Genomic DNA, 14,875 nt, shown 5'->3' on the forward strand with positions numbered 1-14,875 from the left:
TATGAGCAAGTAATTTATTGTTGAAATGAACAGGTCCCTTATGTTCATGCTTCACATGACTGTATGACTAAATGTTTCGGTGAAAGATAAGTGGCTGGAGCTTGTAGTTATTATGGTAGCTAAAATTAAATATATTTATATGTTTCACTTATAAACTTCAGACACGGAGATGTATGTCAGGCATCATTTGAACTTAGTGCTTGATTGATATATTTAGCTAATGTTACATGGAGAAGAAAGGGTTTAAAAAATGAAATAAAATAAAAATAGGTAGGCACACACCAATCATCAATCTTCAACCCAACCCTAACTTGCCTTAGTAAAGCTGCTAAATGTGTAATGTGTATAAAAATATCCCAGTTTAATTTAGAACTGATAACCACTGGGCATATATGACTTTAGGCTTTCATGCTTGACAGAGATATGTCGATCACAGACTCATTATCCTCTTAAGTGGGAAGGAATTGGCTGGTACTTTTGGGGAAGGTGGCAAGTGATGATGGTCCCTGAGGTACACCCATAGTTGGACCTGAAAAAGATCAAAATCAAGGTTTACCATCAGCTAGATGAGCATTTAATATTTTTCGGTCTTCTGATGGTTGAAATAGTAAAGTCTTGATGGTTACATGTGCAGCCCATCCTTGAGTTTGTATGAATATATCTTTGATGTCAGTTCATCTTGCCTGGACTGGAAGATCTACCAGAGTTTTCCACTCCTCCATCTGAGCCGCCGACCATGTCATCCTCTGGAAAGTTGATGTTTTCTCTGGACTGGCTATGCCGCCTGGAAGCAACAAAAAATAATTAAATGTTAAATTCTTGATCACTTTCCAACTGACAAGCGGCTCTGGTTTAACTGCTTAGAGCTAATCTCTAATCAGCCATGAAATGACATCTTAAATGCAGACACATAGACACGGTTATGTGTTAAAATTCAAACCAACCATTTCAGTCTGGAAAAATTATCATAACTGATTTTGAACATGCATGGAGCTTTTTAGAAATTAATTATAGTGTAAAAACATGCAATCTTCTATAGTTCCCAATAAGCATCATTTAGATGACCAGCCATAGTTTTATGACATTTTGTAATGACAGTGATTAATTTTTAACATGAAAATTAATTCACTATAAATCTCAAAAGGCCTACAGTCAAAATATCTCAACCAAACTGAAAACCTTTAGGGTTTAACAAAATCAGAAAAATACATTTTCAAATGGACCAAGACTTCTGAGGACTGTTTCCAGAGCCTTGTTAAATACAGGGCATGAAGAACAAAGCAGATCTGAAGGTAAATCAGGGTTCAGCCCAGTACAGGTGAAGTGTAGAAAGTTACTTACAAGCCAAACAGCATGTCATGTAGTCCTGGAAGAAGAAACATGGTGCATTATTACTGCATTGTGTTACAGTGGATTTATTATACAGGTAAGCAGGATGGTGTTGATCTTGTGTGGGACTTACGAGGATTGTTGTTGCGGTTGCGGATTATGTACACGAGAAGCAGAAATGTAGGAATGGCTGCAAAGAGTATCCCTCCTATAGCTGCTCCAATCACAGCAGGGTACATATTGTTGCGTAATTCCACTGCAAAAACATCACAATCGCTCGTGAGGCAGAGCAGTCTCCTCTGACAAAACACAGCTTTCACACTCAAGTATGTCCTTAATCGGTGCCATCAGTGTTGTACTTGTACTATGTGAAAAGTTAAGGTTTTCTTAAGAAAACAAATGTATATATTGTTATACTGTTAATTTTCATTGTCAATTTGATTAGAGATTTTTGTATACGCCACATTTTTTTTTCACCTTAATAAAAAGGTGTTGTACGTTTTCTTTACTGTTACTCTACCTGGGCTCTTTACAGTAGATGGGTATCCGATGGTGCGGTGGTTAAAAGGCCTGATGCGGAACTCGTAGGTAAAGGTTGGTGTCAGTCCCCGTACTATGTGGGTCCTGACACCTGGATCCTGGATTGTATTACGGAACCAGTCTTGGGAGGCCCTCTCCTCTGTCTTCTCCCTTGAATCGTTGTTTTTTGCTCCTCTCCTTCCTCCTCGTTCTGACAACCATCGGTGCTCTAAGAAAAACCCTGTCCAGCCTCCATCCTCCTCACGCTCTACGCGCCACTCCAGCTCCACCTCGTTACGCTGTCGACTGTTGTACATAACTCTGACCAGGGTTGCATTGGGTGGCATGGGGTGCTCTGATATAGAGACAGAACAAACAAAAATATGAATTTTTGAGAGAAGTATTGTCAACTATAGACTATAGATGCACAAACCTAATAACACCCCCAGCAGTCTCCTTGATTTCTGTTTCACACTTGTTACCAATTTTAACATTTAGCAAAATGTTCACGTTGTTTTTTGGTTTTTTTTTTCAGCATTACAAACACTCTTACTGAGGCTGAACAGTAAAAATGAATCCTTGGAATCATATCTTCTTAATTAAAGTATTTTAGAATTTTAAGATGCTAATGATAGCATTTAGCTCCTAATACAGCTTTGTCAGTTTGCTTGTAAGCTTAGTCTATATATAAATAAATTTATTAATGGCATTAATACATTGAAGGCACTTATAATCATGCTTTCAATACAACAGTTGGCTATAGAAGATGGCTGCTAGTTAGCTTATTTTAGCACTTTGGCTACTAGAAACATAGGACTGTGTAACAATTTTCCTAACTGCACCTGTTAAAGTCACAGAAGAACATATCTCATTTGTTCAAACCATACAAATATCAAATTAGACAAGCGACAATGCTTGTTTTCTTGGGTAATCTGTTGTCACAGTATTTCTGTGCAGGTGTACAATGAATTTCTGGAGATTCTTCTTTTTTTTCTTGTAAAACTTCAGGGTGTTGCTGCTCCCAGTCTTCCAGATCTGCCCAAAATTCCACATTTACCTTATATCTTTATTCTAAGAGAAGATAACCAGATAACATGCAACATGTTTATTCAACAAACATTAAGGATGTTTCACAAAACTCTCAATAGAAAGCTATTTCTGAGTGAAAAGTTGGAAAAGCTGTGGCATGACTGTAGAAAGAGATTAAGAAAATAAAAACAGATTCTTACTTTTGACCACCAACGTGACATTGATTTCAGCTCCTCCCACTGCATTTGAAGTGGAGCACCTGTACTCGCCGCTGTCTTGTGTCTCATCGGTGTCTCTCACGGTCAGATTTGCCCATGCAGACGTTTGCAGCAGCATGTACTTGGAGGTGTCTCGGACATCAACGCCCTGATTGTTAAACCAGGTGATCTCATTGGCAGGAAGATAGTTGGCTCTCAGATTGCAGGTGAGCTGCACATCACTCCCCTCATATACAGACACAACACGGCGCTGCGTCAGCAACACAGGAGCCTCTATCATGAAAAAGCATTCAGTAAATACCAAATTATAACTTCTAACTTTTGTCATGTACAATATGAATGAGCACTGACCCAAAGTGAGTCTGCAGGTCTTGGTTTGGACCAGAAGTGGGTGTTTAGCATAGCAGGTGTAGGGTTTCTCACTGCGGACGGTGCCATAGCGGAGGATGAGGATGTTGGAGTTTTCCTCTCCACCTTTGCTCTGTCCCCCTGGGCCATCCCACCACACTAAGGCTTTGGGGGCCCCTCCATCCCAGGAGCATGACAGCATCAGATACTCTTTGTTATTTGTCACATAGGCAAAACACACTGGATCTGCAGGGGGGATATCTGGTGGGAGAGCGTTAAAATGTAATTTTATAAAGCAGTGAACATACAAGCTTACTGTCTCCTTTGTCTCATGCTACAATTTTCTGTATTGTGACTTTTGTTCTCACATGCGCGTGTGTTGCAGTCCGTCGGTTGTTTTAGGGCAGGATGGAAGCCCAGGCATGTAAATAAACTGTTGTTAGGAATCAGGCCTCCAGAGGGCAGCCAGAAAGCAGAGCTCGTTTGCTGTCCTGCAACGATGTGTTCTTGCCCTGCTTGTACCACATCTTCGGTCCAGCGGAGGGAAGCAGAAGGAAAACCACCAGGCCAGGAGCAGAGCAGTCTGAGAGAGGTGTGATTCAGAGCCGGCTCCACAGAACAGGAAGGGGAGCCATCAGGTGGGTCTGCACAGAGAAAATGGATAGTAAGTGGAATCAGTGTCGGTAGCAGTGATGTGCAAAACAGGAGTTATGTGAGGTCATCAAAGCAATGGATTTTTTATTTATTTATTTATTGGTGGAGGGGATTGGACTATCTAAAAGTATAATGAGTTTTCAAACCCTGCAAACATAGCACAGCAATTGAGAAGAAAAAAATAGTCTTCTGTCCTACACTCACAATCTTACTCTTACACTAAAGTCTTTTTTCAGACTAATTTGTGTTCCTTAAAACTGTGTATTTTATATTGTTTAATGGCTTTAGGATGACTCATGATCTAGAAATTGGCTAATCTGGTTTTATCCATATCTCCATCTGCTTGCATATGAAACTGGTTATTTCAATGCAGTGGTCTCTTCTGGTGTTCAGGTAACTTAGCTCTATATGTTTGAAACAAAGAGCAATTCTCAAGAAGAGGAAACTTAAGGTCACGTGCAAGGGGAAGGGGGCTCTTATAGAAATACATCAGTGGTGATGAAGCCTTTCATTGTTTTTACTGAAAATGTCAGGTGGGGACATTTGATGACATCTTGGTCTTTTACACTCTTTTGTCCGCGCTTTGGGAAAACAAATGAACAAATGTTTGGACTGAGTACATGCTGACAAAGGAGAGGGATAGTTTATGACATGATCTGAGGTTTAAGGTTAAATGTCACACTCACAGTAGACAGTCAGGCTGATGGTTTTTCTGGAGCGGGTGTTTAGCTGGACGTTCTGTGCCAAACAGGTGTAGTCACCAGTTTGCATACGGAGGATCTTTGTGATGGTAAACTGTGGCCCGGTGTACACCTGGGAATTGTTGTAAAACCAGATGTACCGACTGACTGGGCTGGACTGGGCTTGGCACAGTAAAGAAACAGTCTCCGTCTCCAGAGCTGAGAACCCTCGCTCTGTTATACTGTAAGGACTCACATCTATCTGAGGAACATCTGGACCAACTGAGAAGAAAGAACAGAAAGAAGAGATGAAGATTACAAAAATCTACAAGGCAAACTGAGTTTGTAAAGAACCTGTATAAAGTGGGCTAACTCTTAATTAGTATTCCCCTATAATTCTTACAGGTTATTACAACAGATCAGACAGCCTCACACAATAAGCCTCCAACTTATCATTAAGGCCTTGATTAATCATGTTTTACATTTGTCTTTCATCTCTTAATTTTGTGAAGTACTCCAAGGTGACCGCATGACAAACTGTATAAAAAACCTATATTATTAGTAACAGTAAAATACATGGATCCATACATTCACAAACCTTTGAATATTGCAAAGCAAACAACAACAAAAATCTGTTAATGATATATTAATGCTTACAGATAATGTCCAGCCATGTCCAGTCAGAGCTCTCACTGTTGATGAAGTTGCTGGCCACACAGCGGTACCAGCCTCCCTGGTTTCGATTAATGTTGCTGATGGTGATATTGTTGCTGTTGCTCTGTGCAATTGTTGTCACATTGCCGCTACGAGCTTCATGTTGCCATACATACTGGATTGGTTTAGTCCCATTTTCCACATTGCAATGCATCCAGATGGTAGATCCTTCCATTGGAGATTTATCATTCATCAGGAGGTTCGGCTTAGTGACAAGGACTGTTTTAAAGACAAGGTCAGGCATGTGGGAATGTTTTACTAACAGTACACAGTAAATGAAAAGATGCATTAGGTTTTTGACACCTTTGTATATGTAGTATGCAATATATCTGACAATACACACAGGGATGCTTCTTGATGATATAAAGTGGAGTTGGTTCCAAGACATTCTCATCTTGTAATGACAAAATCAGCCATATTATTTTGTAGATTTAAACTTGTTATTCAAGTTGTTTTTTTTTTTTTATAGATTAAGTTAAAATAAAAATTTAAATAAAATTAATGAGTTTAAGAGGGTTTGAGCTGTTTAAAACTGCAGTGTATTGTCAGCTGAATAACATGTTTGTTGTACCAGAGGGTAGGGACAACATCTCACTTTATATCTATGATAACTACAATTTATTAGCAGCTAAATTTAAAGAAAACTTTTCAAAAGTGATGCTATGATATGTTGATGTAGAAAAAATACCCTGGTTGGTCTTTGATTTTATTTACAGAAAGAAAGTTTCCTGCATACAGATGAGTTGCACATCACCACTGTTGTACACATACATGACTCATATCTAATATTTGTTATATTGTACAGCAACAATGAGCACTGACCCAGCGTGAGACTGCAGTTCTTGGTTTGGACCAAAAGTGGATGCCTAGCATAGCAGGTGTAGGGCCTTCCAAATTGAAAAATGTCAGAGCTGAGGACCAGGATGTTGGAGTTTTCTTCTCCTTTGAACTGACCACCGGGGCCCTCCCACCACACCCAAGCTGCTGGGACTCCACCATCCCAGGAGCAGGACAGCTTCAGATACTGTTTGTTATTGGTTACATTGGAAAAGCACACTGGCTTTGCAGGGGGAATATCTGGTGTGGAGGTAAAACATCAAAGGTTCAGCAAATTAGCAAATTTTATCTTTTTATTTCTCACTGTTGCAGTTTGTTGTTCAGATTCGTGCACTCACATGCGCTTGTGTTGCACTCTCTTAGCTGTTTTAGGGCAGGATGAGAACCCATGCATGTAAACAAGCCGTTATCAGGAATCAGGTCTCCAGAGGTCAACCAGATATTTGTGCTGGTAAGCAGATTTGTTAGATGTCCTGTGTTGACCTGTTCTTGTCGTGCGTGTGTCAGGTCTCCAATCCAGTGGAGAGAGGGGGATGGAAATCCACCAGGCCAAGAGCAGAGCAGTCTAAGAGAGGTGTAATTTAGAGCCGGCTCCACAGAACAGGAGGGGAAGCCATCAGGTGGGTCTGCAGAAAGGAAAGTATAGAGTAACAGTCAATCATGGTGGAGTGAAAAGGGACGCAGAGCTCATGTATGCTTATATAGGATAGGACATTTTTAAGAGTGACTTTAAACTTAAAAATGCTGGGGCTGGCAAGGGTAAAAAGTTCACCCATGGTCACATGACACCGTAGCCAAAACACATGATTAAAAAAATCTGCTCAAATCTGCAGTCTGGCTTATATGAAGTGCAGAAAAGACTTAAAATTCAATTCAATTAGACCAGTTTAGGTTTTGTCAAATGTGCTTTTATTACCTGCAAATTCATGTGACCCAAACATGTGACAGACCCTGATTATGATTATAGTCTGTTTGTAATAGACAGGAAATAGTAGCGTAGGATTAGTGAAGTAAAACTTAACATGCTTAAAAACTATTTTGTCATTATGAAAAGTCTTTGCCTGAGCATCACAGCTTCCATACCACCAAACTTGTTTGATATAGTCACACATACATCAATAAATTATGTTTTTCTGCACACAGGAGAAAGTATGCACATCAGACTCTTTAACATTTCAACAATACTGCTTCAAAAAAGTTCAACAGATGGTGTTTATGGTACTTTAAACAGCATCATTCAGTTTTATTCACTGTGCTCAACAATAGCACCTATTTTCGCTTTTCACTGTTCACTGAGTTGTTCTGAAGATGCATTTGTCAGCTTGAATTTATTTTAAAGTCAGAAAAAAGATTACAGGAGGATGCTATGAAAACAGCAGAGATTCAAATGAGCAAGGAGCTGAATTTAAGAATGAGAATCTGTGAAATGGTTGAGAACATAGTTTGAGGCCAGAGATCCTACTCACAGTAGACAGTCAGACTGATAGTTGTACTGGAGCTGGTGTTGAGGTAAGAGTTCTTTGCCAAACAGGTGTAGCTGCCAGTTTGCATGCGGAGGATCTTGACGATGGTGAACTGTGGACCGGTGAACACCTGGGAGTTATTGTAGAACCAGACGTTCTGACTGGCTGGATTGGACAAGGTTTGACATGACAAAGAAACAGTCTCTGTTTCCAGAGCTGAGTATCCACGCTCTGTTTTATTGTATGGAGTCACATCTATCTGAGGAATATCTGGTCCAACTGAGAAGAAAAAACAAGTACATAATCAAGAAATGGAGATCACAGATTTGACACACACCACAAACAAGGCTCGGGTTAATTTATTAATTAACATGATTTTGAATTGGTCACCCTCTGCTTTGTTATCCTGGTAAAAACAAAGCAGTAAGTATTCTCATACTATCTATTTACTTTCTTTTAGCTGTGTTTGATAATGATCAACTTTTGATTCTGAAATCTGGCTATTTAGCTTCTCAACGGTCTTTGATCAACGTCTGTGACTTTCTTTTGTTTGGTGCTCAGCAGGTAGTTATAACCACCAGCCAGCATCTTTGGCGATAACTTAAGTTGTATAGATATGAGTTAGTTTAAAAAATTAGATCTAATCTAATGAGGTGTACAGTGCAATCAGGTTTTGGAATACACTGATGAGCCAAATTAGGAGGATGACAGTGACAGAACCTAGATTAGTGGAATTTATACCAAACTCTGATCATGTGTGTGTTTAATATGTGACTATAACCTGGCATTTATAATAGCTAAAACCTAAGTGACAGCAAAATGCTTCTGAAAAATAGTAAACTTACGTTTTTAGAGTTTGTTTGATGGTTTATATTTTTGTAACAAATAATAAAAGGGGGAAAAAAAGGATCTGTCAATACTTACATGTGATGTCCAGCCATACCGGGTCAGAGCTTTCATTGTTGGCAGCATTGCTGGCCACACAGCGGTACCAGCCCGTGTGGTTTCGGTTAATGTTTGTCACATTGATGATGCTGCTGCTGCTGTTATGTGCAAAGGTTGTGAAGTTTCCACTGTCAGTTTTATACTGCCACATGTACTCAATTGGTCTAGTCCCATTTTTTACATTGCAGTGCATCCACATCATAGATCCTTCCACTGGAGATGTATTACTCATCAGGAGGTTTGGCTTACTGACAGAGACTGTATTCAAGAAAAAGTCAAGTTTAGAGGGATGTGCAGGGGACAAACTGTGTACTGTAAGTTAACCTTTGTACATTTAAAATCATGACATGCGTTTTCAGTTTTCCTCTACAAACACAGCCAACTTAAATTTACCAAAGCAGTCTACCTGGAGTATCTCAAATTTGAAGTTAGAGTATTTACACTGTAGGGTGAGAATGAGCACTGACCAAATGTGAATCCACAGGTCTTGGGTTGGACCAGAAGTGGATGCTTCGCATAACAGATGTAGGGTTTCCCACTTTGTACAGAGCCATAGTGGAGGATCAGGGTGTTGAAGTCTTCTTCTCCACCTTTGCTTTGACCACTGGGGCCCTCCCACCATACTAAGGCTTTTGGGGCTCCTCCATTCCAAGAGCAGGACAGTATCAGATACTTTTTGTCATTGGTTGCATTAGCAAAACACACTGGCTCTGCAGGTGGAATATCTAGTGGAAAATATGGGTTCATTAAACAAAGTTTATATATTTTGCATGAAAAATTTGTTTTGTTTTGTTTTGTTTTTTCAGGTTTGTGTTCTCACATGTGTGTGTGCTGCATTCTGTCAGCTGTGCTATGGTAGGATGAGAGCCCAGGCATGTAAACACGGTGTTGTTAGAGGTCAGTTTTTCAGAGGGCAGCAAGATGGCAGTGCTGTTGAGTGGCTGAGCAGGCTGTATCAGATCTCCAGTCCAGCGGAGGGAAGGGGAGGGGAAGCCACCAGGCCAGGAGCAGAAGAGTCTCAGAGAGGTGTGATTCAAAGCTGGCTCCAAAGTGCATGAAATTGAGTCGTCTGGTGGGTCTGCAGTGACAACATATATACCAACAAGCTGTAAAGTATAACATGGCAGTTAAATTAAGTTATTAGAGCTAAAAAGGGTTCCTGTGTGGCCACACTTCAGGATTTTCTGCAAATATTATTCCACCAAGATTGAAAAAAAAAACCCCAAAGAAAGTATTTTTTCATTTCTTAATTAAACCGTTTTAGCTTAGCTTATAGGTTCATTTTATTTGATTTGGTTTCAGTCTTTTGTATCTTGTTTATTTTATCATCATTTTTATAGATTTTTGTAGATTTTCACTTATGTAATTATATACTTTATTATGTGGCTGTCCATTTATATAGTTTTGTTTTACCCAACTACACTATTTTTATGAACTCCTTTATATTATTTTACTTTATTTTATCATCTTCATGATGTCCTTTAACTGCATTTTTATTCTTGTCACTCTTATCAGTTCTTATTGATTTTAGGATTATTTAATCTTGTTTTGACTTTTTAACTCCAGTGTTTTTCCCTTCTAGGAATCCTCCACACCAGTAGTTCTGCCAGCTCTGTGCAGGGTTGTTGCCATGGTGACTGCCCTTATCTGGGTGACTCAGGGCCTTGCACTGCAGCCTTGTGGTTGTAGTGTGAACCCCAGCCTGCACTGATTAGGGTGGTTCCTGTGGTAGGAGTGAGTGGTCATGGGTGAGCTGACTTCTGGTGTAAATGGATCCCAAAGATATTGTTTCCTCACAGCAGCATCAAGCCAGATGTTTTCATGTGACTGATATTTTTATACCTACATACAGATAGAAGACAGTTACTAGGGATGGGAGTTCATGTTTGTGCAGAATGGGGTATGGGTGTGGGGGGAGTGTGCATGTGGTTTGTTTGTATGTGAGTGTGTGTGATTGTGTGTGAAAAACTATAATAAGGTGTGTGTTTTAATTGCTGGTATATACTGTGGTGTGTGTGTAAATTTTGTTTTTAATATGCATAATTTGTTTTTATTATGTAAAGCACTTTGTGTTGCTTTGTAATTGGACAGCCCTTTATAAATAAAATTTGATTTGATTTGATTTGATTTGATTTGATTTGATTTGATTTGATTTGATTTGATTTGATTTGATCATTAGATGTACTTTTAGTTGCAGTGATGGATTTGGATAATACAGAGGATCATAAATGATTAAACTCAGCAAAAGCAAACAGATTAGGTACTGCCCTAAAATGTGTGTTTTCAACATTATACTACAACTCTGGAGAGATTTAAAGAAAAGTACAGGGAGCTGTATTTAATAGAGAAATATGGAGTTGAAGAGAAGAAAAGCTGACTAAACTTCTCAAACAAATACAAAGGTAATGTCACTCTTATCCCATCTTAAATTTTAACAGTTTTTTTATCCTTTGCTATTGCCATCTTATTATATAAGTTAGTTCAAAGTCTCACTCACAGTAGACAGTCAGGCTGATCGTTGTACTGGAGCTGGTGTTGAGGTAAGAGTTCTTTGCCAAACAGGTGTAGTTGCCAGTTTGCATCCGAAGGATCTTAACGATGGTGAACTGTCGCCCAGTGGTCACCTTGGAGTCATTGTAGGACCAGACGTACTGACTGGCTGGATTGGACTGGGCTTGACATGACAAAGAAACAGTTTCTGTCTCCAGAACAGAGTATCCCTGCTCTGTTTTTCGGTACGGAGTCACATCTAGCTGAGGAACATCTGGACCAACTGAGGAGAAAAATTATCAATGCATTGAAGAGATGAAATTCATATTTACAAAGCAGATTATGCTCTGGTAACTTTTTGTAAAGGCTGAAAGCTAAAGTAGGGATTGCAGGTAAAATACAACAGGCACATTCTAGATGAAATGGTAGAATTTTGGGGTTTTGCATTAAATTAAATGTCACGTTTTTTGCAGCAGAAGAATATTATGTTCAACTAGACCTTCTTTTTACTTTTACTTGAATTTTGGCCAAAACTTGATAAAGATCTAATTTAGTTGCTAAGAGCTTCTTTGATCACCAACTTGACTCCAGCTCACAGGTAGGTAGCATACAGGGAGGTTTCAGCCTCATCAGCTGAAAATAGTTGCCTGTCAGTGTCCTAAGAAGTGGAGATGGCTTTATGTGGGCACCTCAGTCTCTTCAGGCACATGAATCTCATCTATTAGAGGTGCACTTTGTTAAAAATAAAAAATAAAATAAAATAAAAGCATAAAAATAAGTACAATTGCATATATCAACAGATTAAAAAGGAAAACAATTAACCATAAGGTAATATACAAAAATGCTTATGCATGATGCAGGTGAGATATGCAACCAGTCTGCACAGTATCAGCTGTCACATTCAGATTTAGTTATGCTTGTCTGATTATTGGTTGTTGTTTTTTGATTGTTCTTTTGTTTTTTATTATTATTTCTATTTTTTTTTTTCTGTTTAAATGGAAAAAGTAAATGGTGAACTGACAGGCAACAGAGCTTTTCCTCTCAGTGTCACCTAGTAGGCTGAAAACAAAGTTTAACCAAAGACATAAAACAAGGCTTGTAAACTAATCTTAAATGGAAATGTATACCCTATCTGGCAAAACTTTGCCCCCTTGTGGTGAACTGTTCAAGCCCAAAGTTATAAAATCCACATTAGGTTTTGGAGTGTAAAGCACAGAAGCCAAATCATGAGCAGCACAGTGTTTTTCCTTTTCTTTGTGCAGACAAAAAATGTAGGATTTGGAAATCTGAAGTGTGAAAATATGTAAAAAGAACCTGACCTATAAACACCAGTATAAAACATTATTTGCACTTATCATTCAAGTTAAAATGGTGAAACTTTCTTTGAGTGTAAGAAATACTAAAAGCTCCATGTGATTGCAGTTTATCTACTATTTACACGACAAATCACAAAGACACATTTACAAGACTGAGAAAAGTTAAAGCATCAGAAGTCATGTCTATTCCTGCTTCTTGATGTTTGTAATCTGAAATAGTTGTGGCTGATAACTTCTATTTAAACAGAAAATAAACAAATCTAGACAAAGAAAAGAGGGAAAGGGACTAAACAGTATACAGACGATGATCTGTTAATACTTACACATGACGTCCAGCCACAACCTATCAGAGGTTTTGTTGTTCACTGGGTTGCTGGCCACACAGCGATACCAGCCTGTGTAGTTTCGATTTATGTTTGTCACACTGATGAAGCTGCTGTTGCTCTGAGTAAAGATTGTATTGTTTCCATTCTGGGTTTCAAGATGCCAAACATACTGGATTGGTCCAGTCCCATTTTCCACCCAGCAGTGCATCCACATTGTGGATCCTTCCACTGGAGACACATCTTTAACCAGGAGGTTGGGCTTACTGATGGGGACTGTATGAAAGATAAAGACACACATGTTTCCTGTCTTTAATACAGATGAAAAAAAGTTTAAGTAAATGTAATTATTATTTTGTATTGTGTATGTACAACTACCTCCCTTACCTACACTACCTTATCAGTAGCTTTATTTTCTTTAGAAGTCTTTCTCTTTCTGTCTAAACACTAATATACGCAGCAGGGAAGTCTTACCTTGGACTGTGAGGTGTACATAGTAGTAGTAGACCACAGGTTCCAGTTCTATGTTATAGAAAGCCTGACAGGTGAACAAGCCATGAGCAGCCAGAGGCAGGTTCTCAATGCTCATAGCTGCACTGTTGGAGATGACTGTTGGCTGTCCAAGTGTTTCAGCCAGTTTCTGGATCTTCTGTCCTTTTCCCAAATTATATACCACCGCTTTTATGGCCTCGGTGCCAGGCTGGGTAAAGCTCCATATGTATAAGTCAGGTTCTTTAGTACCACACTCCAGGATCACCGCTTTGTCCACCACCCCATACACATAAGTGTCATTATACACCACCTCCCCGGTGTGATTTATCTGCAACGCTGGAGGAGAGAAATGATAAACTGACATGTATATGAGAATGAAAAGAAGAGAGTAAAATCATGTGCCCTGCCACTGTTCAGATGCAGGATTGTTTATACTGCAAGTTTCAAAAGGAGTGTAATACTATAGTATTAGTAGACTACTAAATAAAAGATACCAGGGGATTCCTAATCAAATACATCAGAATTTGTAGTATCATTGGAAGTGTAACCATTTCTGATAATGCTTCACAACTGTGACTCAACAAAGACCAGATGCATATCTCAAGTCCTGCATCAGTTCCTGGCTGGATTTTTATTTTCAGACAGTGTTCCTTTGCTGTAGATCGGTTTGAGGCCTGTCACTTTTTTCTTTTGTTCTTCATTTTTATTTTCTTATCGATTATTTTGATACATCCTTCAAAATAAAGTTTTCAGCTAACAGCTCTTTGGGAATCACCTTGTTGGTGCAAAAATACTATTTATGTCTGTCAAACTGTGTTGGCCTTTGATGTAGATGCAACTAAAGAAATTGGAACAAACATATTTCTAAGAGGCTGCTTATAACAAAATATTAATCAATTAATAATAATAAATAATTAATCATTTATTAGCATTGTGCAACAGCCTAAAAAAATCTTCTGAAAATGGTCAGGTCTGGTGCTCTGGAGCACTATAAAAGATTACAAGAAAGTCTGGCTCCTTGGCAGCAAAGTATTAAAAATAAAGGGTAGCTCAAGACCTTTGCACAGTATTGTGTAAACACCACTTAGAATATAGCTTTTCTTCACTCAGACAGAAACAGATGGACAGATAATAGATAGATAAAGAAAATATATGAACAGATAGAGATATCTGTGCTGTGAAAAAACTTACCATGTGCTGTAAAAGTGACCAGACTGGATGAAAAATATAGAAAAACCAGCCCTAGTAGTTGGGCCAACATGGTATCATGACGATCCTCAGTCCAACGATTTCTTTACTCCAAAAGATGTGGTACAGATCAAAAGTTAAAGATTCTAGACCCCAAAAACCACCTACAGTCACTTTTCATCTGCTGCCCGAGGTTGAGGTGGTTTCCCTCTCTGATCCACAAGTTTATTAATAACTCCAGTTGAAGACAAGGGCATTTATATTACTCTACAAATATGAAGGAATGCTGGATCACAAAACAGATTTTGGCTGAGCGGTTCTTGTTTTCTT

General features: G+C 38.9%; 2 protein-coding genes across 2 annotated transcripts; both read right to left on the reverse strand.

Annotated features, from left to right (window-relative positions):
- On the reverse strand, positions 1–8,968 carry LOC121654590 (V-set and immunoglobulin domain-containing protein 10-like 2). Its single transcript, XM_042008800.1, has 13 exons — positions 8,716–8,968; positions 7,795–8,070; positions 6,667–6,954; positions 6,314–6,568; positions 5,435–5,710; positions 4,784–5,059; positions 3,812–4,087; positions 3,078–3,704; positions 1,850–2,203; positions 1,463–1,585; positions 1,342–1,366; positions 684–784; positions 1–529 (listed from the first exon to the last, which is right to left on the reverse strand). Exons 1-13 carry the CDS (start codon positions 8,966–8,968, stop codon positions 450–452), a joined length of 3,210 nt encoding a protein of 1,069 aa, XP_041864734.1. The 3' UTR covers positions 1–449.
- Positions 8,969–9,138: 170 nt separating this feature from the next.
- On the reverse strand, positions 9,139–13,490 carry LOC121654415 (V-set and immunoglobulin domain-containing protein 10-like 2). The gene is made up of 5 exons (XM_042008543.1): positions 13,340–13,490; positions 12,866–13,141; positions 11,234–11,509; positions 9,557–9,814; positions 9,139–9,461 (listed from the first exon to the last, which is right to left on the reverse strand). The coding sequence occupies exons 1-5, from the start codon at positions 13,452–13,454 to the stop codon at positions 9,139–9,141; spliced, it is 1,248 nt and encodes a 415-aa protein (XP_041864477.1). The 5' UTR covers positions 13,455–13,490.
- Between the last annotated feature and the right edge of the window lie 1,385 nt (positions 13,491–14,875).

This window comes from Melanotaenia boesemani, chromosome 15 (genome assembly GCF_017639745.1).
Source record: "Melanotaenia boesemani isolate fMelBoe1 chromosome 15, fMelBoe1.pri, whole genome shotgun sequence".
Classification (NCBI taxonomy): Eukaryota; Metazoa; Chordata; class Actinopteri; order Atheriniformes; family Melanotaeniidae; genus Melanotaenia; species Melanotaenia boesemani.